The sequence below is a fragment of the Sturnira hondurensis genome, unplaced genomic scaffold (assembly GCF_014824575.4).
Source record: "Sturnira hondurensis isolate 20B ecotype Veracruz unplaced genomic scaffold, ASM1482457v3 Scaffold0009244, whole genome shotgun sequence".
NCBI lineage: Eukaryota > Metazoa > Chordata > Mammalia > Chiroptera > Phyllostomidae > Sturnira > Sturnira hondurensis.
Genome location: NW_028081875.1, coordinates 2,740,940 through 2,755,055, shown reverse-complemented (window position 1 = coordinate 2,755,055; position 14,116 = coordinate 2,740,940). Strand labels below are relative to the sequence as shown.

The 14,116-nt window shown below is 48.5% G+C and overlaps 1 protein-coding gene across 1 annotated transcript; it reads left to right on the top strand.

Moving 5' to 3' along the window:
- Positions 1 to 968: 968 nt before the first annotated feature.
- On the top strand, positions 969 to 12,012 carry PAX1 (paired box 1). Its single transcript, XM_037056993.1, has 7 exons — positions 969 to 1,046; positions 2,872 to 3,118; positions 3,212 to 3,337; positions 3,525 to 4,172; positions 5,744 to 5,886; positions 6,418 to 6,646; positions 11,563 to 12,012. The coding sequence occupies exons 1-7, from the start codon at positions 969 to 971 to the stop codon at positions 11,652 to 11,654; spliced, it is 1,563 nt and encodes a 520-aa protein (XP_036912888.1). The 3' UTR covers positions 11,655 to 12,012.
- The last annotated feature ends 2,104 nt before the right edge of the window (positions 12,013 to 14,116 follow it).

Genomic DNA, 14,116 nt, shown 5'->3' with positions numbered 1-14,116 from the left:
CCACTCGGGGGCTCTGCAATCTGTCCTCCACCTCTCTGGCCCTGGGTCCAGCCCTAGCTGAGATCCCGGGTTCTGTAGCACGTCCTTATCTAGGAAGGTCCTGAGCCTCTGAGAGCAGCTCTTCACCTTGTTCTATGCTGCGCCCAGGATGCTCAAAACAATAGAACCAAATCCAACCAAACAGACATGATATAGGCGAGTCTTTTACCTATTGCGCGCCCAGCACTGGCCACTTCGCCTCTTCCTGGTCACCCGGAAGACCAAGCTGCATCGCGGAGAGGTGGAAGAGATGTTTCTTTTCCTTCTGCAGCCCCACGCTTGGGACCACCTTTCCTCTAACCCAGCCGACCTCGGGTACCCGCCGAACCCGTCGGATTCGTGAGCCGACAGGGGGCGACAAACTGTAGGCTTTTCCCGAGGCTGGCTGTGATCAGGCCGCAGGGAGTGCTTCATGGTTCTGGTTGGTACTAGCTCGCTGCTGGAGCTTTGGGGATTGAGAGGAAGGTGGGATGTGAAGTAAGGGCAGACAGGCTCTGACACTGCAGAGAGCCCCCAGGCATGATTTTTTGCCTACCCCCGCCCCGCGGGCCTTGGCGGAGGGCAATAGGGAGCTGGTGCTGTTCTGAACTGTACCTCGTTGCCAGCGCCCAGTGCTCTGCTGGTAGATGTGGAGTAATGTTCCCTGAGAACAGTTAGAGCAAACCAGCTCTCACAGAAGTACCAACGGCTTTACAATGTTTTCTCTGAGCGTTCCTGTCTACTCCTGGCCTACAAAGGAAAGAAATACCTTTAGCTGTTTCACCTTATCTCAGGGATGCATTAGGTTATGCATATTGTGGTTCCCAGACCCAGGAAGCAACCCTTCTGATCCTTCAGGGCCTGGCTTGAAATTCAGGCAACGAAAGTCTAGATCAGGAGTAAACAGGGTCCAAATAACCTAGAAAGAACTGAGCAGGGCACCTCGCACCATGCACAGTCTCAGAGAGCTCCACAGCCAGGGCATACTCAATCCTCTGCTCTGCACTTTTGCAGAACCCCTGGCTCCGGTTTGCCCATCGTATTTCAGACTATCCCTTTACCCTGTCTCTACCCCTGCGCTGACTTAGACTGGCCTAGTCTTTTAGAAAGTACTTGGCCAGTGCACAGACAATCCTCTTCTGGGTCCCCAGTTTTCCGTGATGCAGCAGGGGAGAGTTCTCACTTCTTTTAAACTTGGGTTTTCTTTCCAAGGGTAATTCTTGCCTGTGGCCCCCCTGCATCTCAGCCGAGCTCTGCCCACCGCCACCCCCCCCCCCCCGAATTGACACATTTGGACAAGTTAATGCAGAGCCAGCTGCACTTTCTGGTCCCGAAGTGGAGGGAAAGGCGTCAGGACTGGGTTGCTATTGCTCCCTGCCTCTGCTGATCCTCCCGCAGCATCACCCCCCAGCTATTTTCTAGCCCCAAAACATTAGACTCTGGGGCAACGGAGCCGGGAATTATTCCCACCTCCTGAGGAGAGCAAGGAGCACAGGGCTGTCCTGAGAACCAAGGCTCTTCAGGCTTCCTTCTGTGTCGCCCTTCCTGTTCCAGTATGTTCAGCCTTAAGCCCTTGGTGCTTACTGGCTTCAAGCTGACCTCCATTGTCTTAATCTCCTCTCTGTCAGTTGGGGCAAAACCAGGAGCTTTCTCCCTCCACCTGCTTTCTCATGGACTCCACCGCACAGCTCACTCTTTGACTACTGCAGTTAGAGACACAGGCTGGGAAAGTCCAGAACTGGGCATTGATGCAAGATACAAATAGAGGAGGGGGTTGATGGTTCCTGCAAAAGCTAGAGAGTTCAGGGATGCTCACTCCCCTCTCCCTTAAACGAAGGGGAAAGAACCATTCAGAGGTTTCACAAAAACCCTCTAGAAGCTGCGGATGCTGTGTGAAATGTGAGACCAGGCAATACAGATGTGGAGGAATTCAGGGTTCCCTGACTGGATGAAAGGACCTGCCTTTAAGGCCTAGAGCCAGGGCTACAGCGTTCGACCTTCCTAGGGAGGGTCGGAGTCACCAGGACATCCCTGGCGGTGTGGGGGGTGGGGGAGGGGCAACAGATCAGAATCCCTTTCCGACCTTCCTTTGTCCTGTGTCACTTCAGGGTGGAATGAGTTCGGGTGGATGGGACTGGTCTCAGGGAGACAGAATCTAGAACCGGCACCGTTCACATCACTGAAATAACAACACTACCCCAAGGGTACGGGTGGCTATTAAACACTGTAAATATTTCTTGAAAGCAGGATTGGAGTGTCGGCCAGAAATAGGATACAGCAAATGCCTTGGGCCAGTCACTGTGAATGCTCATCGCGATGCTCAAACTCTCGGAAATGGGGCACTGATACCTCACACTAAGCATCTTGTCTTGATCAACTTTAATCCTGTGATTTCTTAACAGTAATGGCTGTGGAGTTGGTAGTAAAACTAAAACCCAAACTAGTAGTAGTACTAATAAATATTCAACAATTTGAAATGACTACCCCATCTTGATCAGAACCGGAGGGGTAAAATTCTTCCAGGGTAGCAGATCAAGTAGATGGTCCCAGGACAGCTAAGGTTAGGACTATGTGTTTGTGTGTAGGGAGGAGGATGGGGTTGAGGATGGGTCCGGAGGAGGGCAGATAGCAGAGGACCGAGAAGAGGGTAGAGTTTCATGGAGGGGAGGGGGGGTGCCGGGGTGCAGTGACGGGAACCAATGAGCTGCCAATTCATGAGTCTCCTGCACGACTGCTGAGATTGACGTGGAGGACACGTAAAATTGATCCTTGCACGCTGCAGTCTCCGGGTCAGACGAATTTTTCTTAATCGGATGAAGTTAACTCTGAGACTGGGGTCTTGGTCCTGGGGAGTATCTTGGGAGAGCGCGGCGGCTGCGGCGGCTGCGGCGGCAGCGGCGGGCTCGGCGGCGGGAGGCAGCGAGTTTGGCAGCGGTGTACAGAGCGTTTCCAGCTCCGCCTGATACCCGCGGCTCTCGGCTGGCGCTCGCCTTCCCTCTATGCCTCTCCATTGGCAGCCGGCACCCGAGCTCGTTGGGACTGCTCTGGGCCCAGGCGCTGCCACCCCGCTTCACTCAGCTGGCTGGCCTGCGCACAATGGGTAAGGGGCTGGAGGCAAGTGGGGGCGGGTAGGAGGACGAGGTGTGTCTTGTCCCGACGTTTCCCTTTCCTCTCGCCTTTTCCCCCCTGGTAGTCTCCGTCCAGGTTATGGACGAGCCGCACTTTTCTCAAGTGCCCAGCCTTCTGGGCGAGGTGGGGATAGTTCACGTCGGGGTTGGGGCCTCCCACGTGAGATGGCGTCAAAAGGACGTGGAGGGTTGTAGGGCTCCGCGCCCCCTTCCGAGGTCCCTATGACTGCGCTCAGTTCCGAAGGCATACCCAGCGTTTGCCCGCAGATTCTGGGTATCGGCAGGACATTTTCTGAGGCACGCCTGGGTGCGGCCCCTAGCTCGGTACAACCACCCTTGGTTAATCCTCTGGTATTTTTTCGGTTCCTTGCTCATTGTCCTCGGGCACGTCCGCAGAGCAGACATACGGCGAGGTGAACCAGCTGGGCGGCGTATTTGTCAACGGCCGCCCCCTGCCCAACGCCATCCGCTTGCGCATCGTGGAGCTGGCGCAGCTGGGTATCCGACCTTGTGACATCAGCCGGCAGCTTCGGGTATCCCACGGCTGCGTGAGCAAGATCCTGGCGCGCTACAACGAGACAGGTTCCATCCTGCCAGGGGCCATCGGAGGTAGCAAACCCCGCGTCACCACCCCCAACGTGGTCAAACACATTCGGGACTACAAGCAGGGCGACCCTGGCATCTTTGCCTGGGAGATTCGGGACCGGCTGCTGGCCGACGGCGTCTGCGATAAATACAACGTGCCCTCTGTGAGCTCCATCAGCCGCATCCTGAGGAATAAGATTGGCAGCTTGGCGCAGCCTGTGCCCTACGAAGCGAGCAAGCAGCTGCAGCCACAGCCGGCGCTGCCCTACAACCACATCTATCAGTACCCTTACCCCAGTCCTGTGTCGCCCACCGGCGCCAAAATGGGCAGTCACCACGGCGTCCCGGGAACAGCCGGTCACGTCAGCATTCCCCGTTCATGGCCCTCGGCGCACTCGGTCAGCAACATCCTGGGCATCCGGACGTTTATGGAACAAACAGGTCAGTCGTGGAGGCCTTCTGTAACCTTCTTGGAAGGGGAAGAATTGGAAGTTGGTAGGGGAGTGGGCATGAGGGAAAAGGGTCACACTCCTTGGACCACTTTGGCTCAGGGGAAGGCTAGGGCTGGACAGGGAGGTTAAGGGTCACAGACCTTATGTGGGACCCTCGGATATCTTGAACTTTTTATGACCAATATGGAAAATATTTCCCTAATGGAAGAGCAGTCTCCGACCACAGATTCAGAAGACTGAAATGGCGTTTCTTCCTACTTGCGCAAAAAAAAAAAAAAAAAAAAAAAAAAAAAAAAGGCAAAGGCAAACTTCTATCTCAGATTTAAGCCAAACAAACATCAGTGAGTTCTTTGATTTTTAAGGGTCTTCCAGTATTCCTCACAGTTTTCCAAAAGATCTCATCTCCCCCATGCCCCAAGGTTTTTTGAGTAAAAGGTGAAGGGGCCACCTGGCCCATCTCGTGTAGTGACCTAGATCTCAAGTAGGCCTAGCTTCATCGCAGGTTCTGGAACTGGGATCTCCACTGTGGCACCCCAAAGCTGCAGCCATCTTTGGGGTGGAAGCTCAAAGGATTTGCCTGTCGCCTGTAATTAGAAATCAACAAATTTATGGCCATATCTCTCAGGGAATGGAGAAAGTGGAGTAGGGAAAGAAGATCGAGGCAGCCTTGGTGCAGAGCTTGGGAAAATCGTGTGTGAGCTGGATTGAGTGCCCTGTTTCTTAGAACTGCTCCCTGCCCCCAGAAGCTGGGCAAGGGATGGTAAGCTTTTATGTGAGCAGACTGAGGAAGAGGGTAAGAAGCAGAATTCTCTGTAGCCCAAGAAAGAAGGGGGTAGGGGCCGCAGAAAGAAATGGAAAGTTTAGCCCCTGCAGCAGTGGGGCGCACTGCTGAGGCCGTAAACAAGGTTTGTTTCTTCTGGTGGCTCAAACCCAGACTGGATAACTGGCTGGCACCTGGCCTTACCAGGTTCTTGCTCAGGTCTGGAACTTTCTTTGTGTTTCTTTCTTGCGCACACACGTGTGGAAGAAGCAGACACATGCAGGGGATGCTTGCTGGTTACTGGGTTGACGCCTCCTTTGGGAGATCCCAGATGTCTCCGGAGGCAATTTTGAGTAAAATTGTCTCCCAGCCTTCCAGACACTTGCTAAAGCTTTGAGAATCCCAAACAATTCTCACGAGCCTGCTTTGGATTTGAACTCTAATCTCACTGGGAACTGCCAGTAGACAGCAGAAAGGCACCATGGCTGAGTATGCCCTTGTCTCAGATGCCGCCTTTCCGCTGGACGTCTCTTTTTCGGGATGCTGGCCGTAGGCTTGGGGGAGTAAGGAGGAACTTCTGCCCCGCTGGGCGGCGTGAAAGCGAAATCTCGTGCTCCATTGCCTCTGGCTCTCAATCGCTCTAGGAGCGTTTGGCGCCTCAGGTTTGAAAGACCCTCAGCTGCGCCCTGGGAAATGAGCTAAGTGCTTGTAGGCACTTGTGTAAACGACTGGCCGGAGGGCCACGCTTGTGCCCAGCACAGATTCGGACGTTTCTACTAATCCGTTCTGTTTCCCTGCAGGGGCCTTGGCCGGGAACGAAGGTGCCACCTACTCCCAGAAGATGGAAGATTGGGCTAGTGTGAACCGCATGACCTTCCCCGCCACCCCAGCAGTAAATGGGCTCGAGAAACCCACCTTAGAGGCAGACATTAAGTACACCCAGGTAATCAAGGGTGAGGGGAAGGAGATGTCCTTAATTAGATGAGCGGAAGACTCTGGGTGGGGAGGTGGGTTGGGGGAAAGAGAGAGAGAAAGAGGAAACTCTCCCAGGCCAGGGGCCTCAGGATTTCTGGCAGCTGGGCCACCCAGCACCCACGCAGGCGTTTTCTCTTCTTTTCTCCACCGCACTAGTTTGGGGAAGAGGTTGGCTTTAGAGGGGATTGAGTTGCCTTTTGCCAAGATACTTCTGCTATAAAAACTTGAACTCCTAACACATATGATTGAGGACTCTTTTTCTCTACATCCCAGTTGATGAATACTATGATGCCCCTCACTTATTATTATTATTTACAATAATTTGAGTGAACATCACTTTGCTAGAATCCTTACTAGGAAAATTAGAAACCAAGCTTTGCGTTGAGATAATTGAGGGGGTAGAAGGGGGGAAAGAAGTATCTCTTGCCTCAGTAACTCCATATGCTGGAGAAGAGGGCCCTATTGTCTGGTGATAGTCTGTCCCTCTCCATCCTCACAGTCAGCGTCTGGCCTCTCCGCAGTGGGCGGCTTCCTCCCCGCCTGCGCCTACCCTACCTCCAACCAGCATGGCGTGTACAGCGGGCCCGCGGGGGGCTACCTCGCCTCCCCGTGGCCTTCAGCGCAGGCCCCCCAGTTGGCGCCCTCCGGAGCCGGAGGAGCCGGCGTCACAGTGCACGGCGGGGAGCTCGCAGTGGCGGCGTTGACCTTCAAGCATCACAACCGAGAAGGTGAGGGGGACGGGTGGGAATGGTTCGGGTGAAAGCAGAGCCGGTTAGAAAAGGTTCAAGGGTGGGGGTTGTAATAGTGGGAAAGATAGCAAGAGATTTGGTACCGAGCATAAATGCTTCCTTCCTCCAGTTTAAACGTGTTGCTTCTTGAAGCAGATGGATTTCTAACAAGTGTATTCCCTGACGCTTGTCTCTAGAAAGGCAGGCAGAGGTTGAGAGAACCCCTAGGACTGCCCTCACCCCCACACACTTGTTCAGAGAGAGAAGAAAGAGGGTCATGTTTGGATCTAGTTCTTGTGCCCTTTGCCAAGTAATTACTTCTTTCTGCATCTCATTAGTACATCCCTAGAAGGGTCTAGACACATCATTCAAACTCACCTTTCCATGGCCTGAGAAGCTTAGCCTTTCGTGGTGGACCTGCTCTGGTGCCTGGACTGAAACCCGGATACTTCCAGGCACTGCCCTTCTGTTTCTCCCCAGGTTCCTCTTAAAAACAAAAACAAAACTGGACCTTCACTGTTGGGAAAAGGAAAGAGCATTTCAACCATGCATCCCTACGATTATACTCTTTGAACTCTGTATGGTCCAGTGGCTGAGAGTACTTTCCCCCCCTCCTCTTTGTCCATGATAAGCCAAACTAATGGATTTGAGGTGTTTAATTGCTGGTCAACAGTACCAGGGGCATCTTCTTACACTGACCTTCAGGTTCTGTTTTTTCCTGTAAATTGGGAAGAGCTCATCTGCCCCTGAGTCCTCATTTTCCTCATAGGTGAAAAGAGTGGCAGAATTTGCTAATTTCAAAGAACCTGCCTGCAATAGGTTCTAACCACCACACATATGCAACTTCAACCACCCCAAGAAAGGAAGAGGTCACCTAAGGAGGTCCCAGCAACAGCAGTGAGGGAATCAGAACACAAACCTTAGAGTCAGCCTGGGGCAGAGTGGTATTCTGGAAGGATCTTTACCAGTCAGGTCCACCTCATATCTACCAAGGAGGAAGGGGGAGTCAGGAAAAAAGCTTTATTTTTAAGGAGACACAGTATCCTGACTTGAGTTGTGTGTGTGAGAGACAATATATTAAACTGCCCTTAATTAGTCAAGTAAATAATTTTTTAAAAAAATTTCACCTTTCTTAAAACACAAACATGGACTATAAATTACAAAAATTGAGAAATATAATTATTTTAAACTTTAAACCAAATTTAAAAATAGAATACCATTCGCTCATTTATAAGAAAATCCAAGTAAAGAAAATAAAAAAATTGAGTATTAGAACTCCTCTAAAGCTTTACATTTAAGGAACAATAAGAGGTCTCAGAGTGAATGCTTTGCTCAGGGTTTTTCTTGTCCTTGGCCTCAAATCTAACTGCTTTCTGGACAACTGACCTTATATTTGAATAATAAATTGGAATGAAATTTACCTTACTATATAAATCATTTGACTAAGCAGGTTAATTTTAATTAGAAAAGTGTATCCACACATTTAAACGATTTTCCCCAGCGCTGATCTCAAGCAGAAAGAAGATTTATAAAATAACTCGCTGTTCTCAGAGCAGTGTAGTCCTTTGCTAATTTTGTTCTGGGGCATTTCAAGCTCAACTTTAGAAACAAATTATGGCCCGTAGGTAACAACCCAAAGGTAAAACACACAGTTCTGAATTCTAAACTAATTCAAGTTAATTGGGCTGGGGATTCATTGGTGGTTGATTTTCTTTAGAAGACGCTTTCAGAAATACAGAGCTATTGAATGGCATTTGCATTCATGACCGTTTTACCATTATATTCACTTCCTATTATGAAGCACCTCACTAATTTTCAAAGTCTGTAGTAATAATTAGCTATATTATTATATGAAATTAATAACTTAATTTCCTGATCTTCACAGTTCTTTAAAGATGTAGATAAAGGATCATTAAATAAATGAAGGTCATCATTAAACAATGGTTTCTCAAACTGCACACAAGTGTTTGCCTTTGAACAAGGAACACAAAAATAATTAGAATTACATACCTATTTGGGTTAAAAAGTTTTATTCTTACTGGCAGAAAGCTGACTTCAATGACCGTCCACACCACCAACTGGTCTTTGAAAAATTACAAGCAAAGTAATCTGGATTACTGCCTTTTCCCCCTAATCATTGCTTTAAAGTTATATTTAAACAACCCCACAAGACAATTACTATATTTAATTGTTGTTCAGTTAATAAAAATAGTAGAAATAACTTTTATTGAATTATTTTTTCAGGAGGAGAATTTTTCTTTACTGAAAGCAAGTTAATATCATGAATGCTCAGTAAAACAAATATTTTTGATCATCTAATCCATATATAGTACAAATCAGGTGCCAAGGAACTTAGAGGTTACCTTAAGGGTAGTCTAATCAAATGTTAAATTAAGCATCACAATTTATGAATTTTATCTTAGTAAAGAGTAATGCCTGTGGGTTCGGTATTAGGTAGGCAAGAAAGTATAATTTACATTACCTGTCCATGAAAGCAAACTTTAATTCTTGGGAACCTAAGGAATAGAAAGTTCCAATTTATCTACACGTGGAAAGGTGCTGATTTTCTGGGAATTTCAACACCCATCCCATTGCCTTTTCATAACTAAGTCAGGACCATCTCATCTCCACCCTCATATGTGACGGACCTCACCAGATGTTCCCTCAAGACAGCTAGTATTTACAGCATGTTTCCAGAAGACTTCAAAACCTCAAAACCCTTCCCATCAGGGGTTTGTAAAGACTAAAGATTTGGAAATCAAATCTATAGGGAATTGCATAGGTTCAAAGAATATTTTGTTTATATTTGTTACAGATAACTCTCATCTCCGTTCTTGTTTTCTCTGCTCAGGATTAGTTCTTGAAAAATTGACTCTGAAAGCAACCTTTGCCAGAGAGCATTAGGGCACAGGGGTTTGCCTGGCAGACTGGCTGCTGGCAACGCAGATTTCATTTGACCCAGCCCTTCCAGACCTCTTCCCCCTCCTCCGCCCTTCATCTGCCCGCATTTCCTAGGTCCCAGTGGCCATGAAATAGCAATCCCAACACTTAAAAAAATGCGTGTCCCCCTAGAATTAAGTTAAAGTTCCTGAAAAGCATCCAATGCCTTAGGGCCCCAGTCTCTCACTCACTCTCATTGCTGAGGGACCTGTGGTGGAAAAGGAAGGTAGCAGGGGCACTATGGGGAGGACAGGCATTGGCAGAGCTAAAAAGGCAACAAGATTTGCCTGCAGCAGGGGTGGAATCTATCTATGGGCTCCGAGGTGTTTTATTTTTTTATGATTTTTATTACTTGTCTCTAAGGCAACTGGCCCTAGACTGAGAAACCTCCTCCTCCTTAGAGATTTTCTAAATAGGTCCTCCTCACCTTGAAGTGTGTGTACAGAGTGGAGAGGAGGTCTGGAAACCTCTCTGGCTGAGTGGCCACAACTGTTTAGGCAAGAGAGATGAGAGGTGATGTGGGGGTGTGTGGGTATGAAATGAGGCAGAAGAGTTGAGTTATGGGACAGCTAAGGGGTCACTCTTCCCTGGAGAAGGCTTTAGACCCCCTAGAAACTCCTGAGAAACCAGATGTGTGTGCTTGCCTATGTGTCCCAGCCAGTTACCCAGTCTGGGTTTGAGCCACGGGAAGAAACAAACCTTGTTTATGGCCTCAGCAGTGCACCCCACTGCTGCAGGGGCTAAACTTTCAATTTCTTTCTGCATCCCCTAGCTGCTTCATTCTTGGGCTACAGAGAATTTTGCTTCTTACCCTCTTCCTCATGTGTGTACATGCATCCCTCTAGCAGAGATGTACAACTCAGTTTCTCACACACAGTAGGTTGCCCATGGGGCTGGAGCAGAGGCAGGGGCAGCTGCAGAGAAAAATATTCCAGAGTTCCCTCTCACCCCAAAGTGAGGTGCTCAGAGCTCCCCTTTCAAAGAAGGACTTGGTGGAGGGAAAAATAAAGTTGAAAATAGGCGCCTTTAGATGTAAACGAACTTGTGCCTCCTAGTACAGGAGAAGCTAAGCTGGTAGGGATCCGGAAGGAAAAACAGAGGTTGCACAATAATGGTGTCATTTTTTTGGCTTCCAGTAGCAAAACTTGGGCCCCTATCCAAAACCCCAAATAGTAGAGCAACATACAGAATGCCACCTGATTTGGCAAGCCTACTGTCACTTAATCCCTTGTCCCCTAGGATGTACTGTGCCTGAGGTGGTGAGGGAATCTAGATTCTCGGGCTAAAGTCACCCACCCCCTTAAAGATCAGCCACTTCCTTTTCGGGGAAAGCTCTCGGCAGCCCAGAGCCCTCCAAAGACACCAAAGAGATATGTATTTGGTGACTGGTGCTCCACTTGATCTCTCCCTGTGTAAAGACAGCGCTCCAAGCCTTTCTGAGGGACAGTGGACCTGGTGCACCGGCAACTAGCTATTCGGGCTTGTACCAGGCCAGCTGAGGTCTGGGGTTGGTGGGTGAAGGTTGGGAGGAGGGGTGTGCGAATCTCAATTATCTGCTCCCTCCCCCAGAGATCTCTGATTTCATAGCTTCCTGGGCGTGGGGGTGCAATGGGTGGCAGCGCAGTACCTCCCTGCACCTATTGCCTTCTGTGTTGAGCGCGTTGCAGAGAATTGTACCAAGTCATTGGTCTGGGCAGCACCTGCAAAATGGCCTTGCAAGGGGAGCCACTTGGTTTCCCTCTCAAGTTACTCCTTTAGGGGAGGAGGAAGGGTGGGAGCCGACTGACACTTGGGGTTGTTTGAGAGAGCAAGTCTCCGCTTCCTCCTTCCAAACCTCTGCTGTATCTAGTGCTCGCGGCAAGTTCATCCTGGATCCTCGAGCTGTCTTCTAGGTTTGCGGGTGTCCTGGCTCCCCAGGTCTCTGGCTCTGAGCCGCGCCTTGCAGTGACCCGACACCCGTGTGCTTCTTCCCACAGCGGCCGACCAGAAGCCTCCCAGCCCTGGCAGCAAGGCCCCAGACAGCCTCAGTAGCTTACACGGACTGCCGGTCCCAGCCTCGACTTCCTAGGGGTAGCGCTGCCCACAGTGGGAATCGGGAGGAGGCGGCGGAGCGGAAGGCAGACCAGGAAGCACAACTAGGCTCTGCAGCTTTGCCAGCAGATGGAAGGACACTCGGAAGAGGTGCAGTGGGTCTGCCCGTGGGGGCATGGCCTTGCTCTGTCCCCTGGCCCCGCGGCTACACTTCAGTTGTGGGTCAGAATTTTTAGGCTTTTATGAACTCTGGTTTTCAACTGTTCCACCCATGTCATGACACCTGGTCTGGTGTGGCTTCCTTCTATCAGCCTTTTCCCACTTCTTCCAGGATTGTCCAAAACTCTTCCTCCCGTTCTCTTTCCCCTACTTCCCTCTTTCCCCATTTACCCTCTAGTTCCTTCTTTCTTTTCTAACTCCTTCCTTCCTACTCTACCTTTTTTCCTTCCTCATTTCCCCTTTCTTTTCTTTATCCTTTAAAGCTTTTCCTCTTTAGTCCTTCCTGCTTTCCTCTCTTCTTCCCTTTCTGCCCTGTCTACTGTGCTCTTTTCCTGTGTTCCAGCCCCATCCACCACTTTCTCTCCTTCAGCCTTTTGCAAACAGTGATTCTGTTTCTTCTCACTCCTACTTCTTCCATCATGCCCAGGAAAGCCTCAAAGGGGTCTCCATGGCAGTCCCTCCTCCAGCAGCTGTGACCCCTTAACCTCTACCCACTGTATCCCCTAGCCCTAATGATGGGATCTGGAACTTAAAAAGAGAACAGAGAGGCCATAGCTTTCTATATTTTTATAGTAATGAACTGAACAAAATTCCATGAATTGTGTTCTCCCTCTGCCTCCCCAGGATATTGTCTGATAATCTGTATTTTCTCAGTGCCTGGTGACTGGGCTACTCTTTGCTTCCTCTAAGGTGCTGTCACCCCAAAGAAGATTGGGGTAGGAGTAGGGGACACGAGGTCACTAATATTTTCCATAGTTAGAAAACTGCTTGCCCTGGAGGTGCCTCTTCTCACCCCTGTATACCTAAGAAACAGAGAATCTGGCATAAGGTAAATGCATAAATACTGTTTCTGATGTTGGGGGAAAGCAGGTCAGCACATTTGCTAAAATTGCAGACTGCTTCTGGGTTACAAAAGGGCAATCTTGTTTCTGATCTGCAAAAGGTAATGGTCAGAAAACCCTGGGAAGTGCCTTCTAGAGCTGGACACAAGAACAGTTAACTGCTTCCAAGTTTAGGCACACTGGTGGTGGAACTCTAGACACAAAATTGTAATTTTTGTAGTCATGAAAATGCCACTGGTGATAGTCTGACATCACCTGTTAAAAATAGCTGCCTTTAAATAAAGAATGACATCTGAATGCTTTGTGGGAGTGAGCAAGTCTATTACCAGTCTGAACTCTTATATAGGCATGCCTCACCTACTCAACCCCTGAGTTTCCAGCATGAACACTATTAAGATAAAATTATTTTATTGGTGTACTCATTAGCACTTACAGACAGAGTGGGCAGGAGGTGAAAGAACAAGTGAAATGGGAAGAGTATTTTCATAAATTTGTCCCAGGAAATTTCAGGTCAGCCCTGAAGAACTAAGGTAGAGAGGCAATATGCATAAATCATCCTAAATGAAGTTAATTCTAAGAGGTATAAGTTAACCAAAAGGCAGTGAGCAAAAAATGGAGGACTTTTTTCAGAAAATTCTGAAGGCGAAAGAAAATTATCCTAGGCTAAGAAATAATTTAGGTGTTTCTAACTACAAAGGGAACTCTGGCTAGTTTTGTTTTTCTTTCTTGTGTTTGGTTTTCTAAAACTAACAGAAGAGATTTTTGAATTGAAGCTCTTTCTTGCAAGTGGAGCTGCCTGTTTGGACATGTGGAGGGAACCAGGAAAGAAATTATTTTTTGTTGTATCTTGTAGTCATACCTGCTGAAAGTATTAAACATACAAGAATAGCTATCTTTTTCATATAGAAACTTTCCCCAGGTTTTAAAGTCTCTTGGCTTAAAAAAAAGATTCATTGTATAGATAGGAATATTGAGGGCTAGACATTTGGTTTATTTTCTTCAACCTCCCCAGCAAGCTATGAATTGTAGGGTTTGAGCATGAAAATGGGGGTGATTCTATCTCATCAGACAGCCAGGATTAGGGGTTGAACTTTAAACCTGGAGTACTTAGTCTACAGTGTTAGCATTTTCTGTAGAAAAGCTAGTCACAATGATAATAGGAATAAGTATGAAAAAGAAGCATGTTCTCAAGTCCTCTATCCTCTTAGCCTGTTATCACTCACTTAGATGAGCTTTACATGCTTACTTATCCATAGGATTTTCATGTGTCTTTCTGTTGCCTAAAAAAGGACTGGCTTGCCTGGGTCATGAAGGTGGCATTTCAGCCCTTTCTGAAGAAATGAGAAGAATCTATAGAACCAGGCTCTATCCCTGAGTTTTCTTAATCCCCATTTCCCTGTTACTTCCCATTTCTGGGATTGGGCTGCTTAGTGAAGGG

Excerpts from the sequence above, each read along its gene's own strand:
- PAX1 (XM_037056993.1), top strand. The coding sequence starts at position 969 with ATGCACAGTCTCAGAGAGCTCCACAGCCAGGGCATACTCAATCCTCTG. Across the intron at positions 3,119-3,211 it reads GGCTGGCCTGCGCACAATGG|TCTCCGTCCAGGTTATGGAC; the intron begins GTAAGGGGCTGG and ends CCCCCCTGGTAG. Across the intron at positions 3,338-3,524 it reads TCAAAAGGACGTGGAGGGTT|CCTCGGGCACGTCCGCAGAG; the intron begins GTAGGGCTCCGC and ends CTTGCTCATTGT.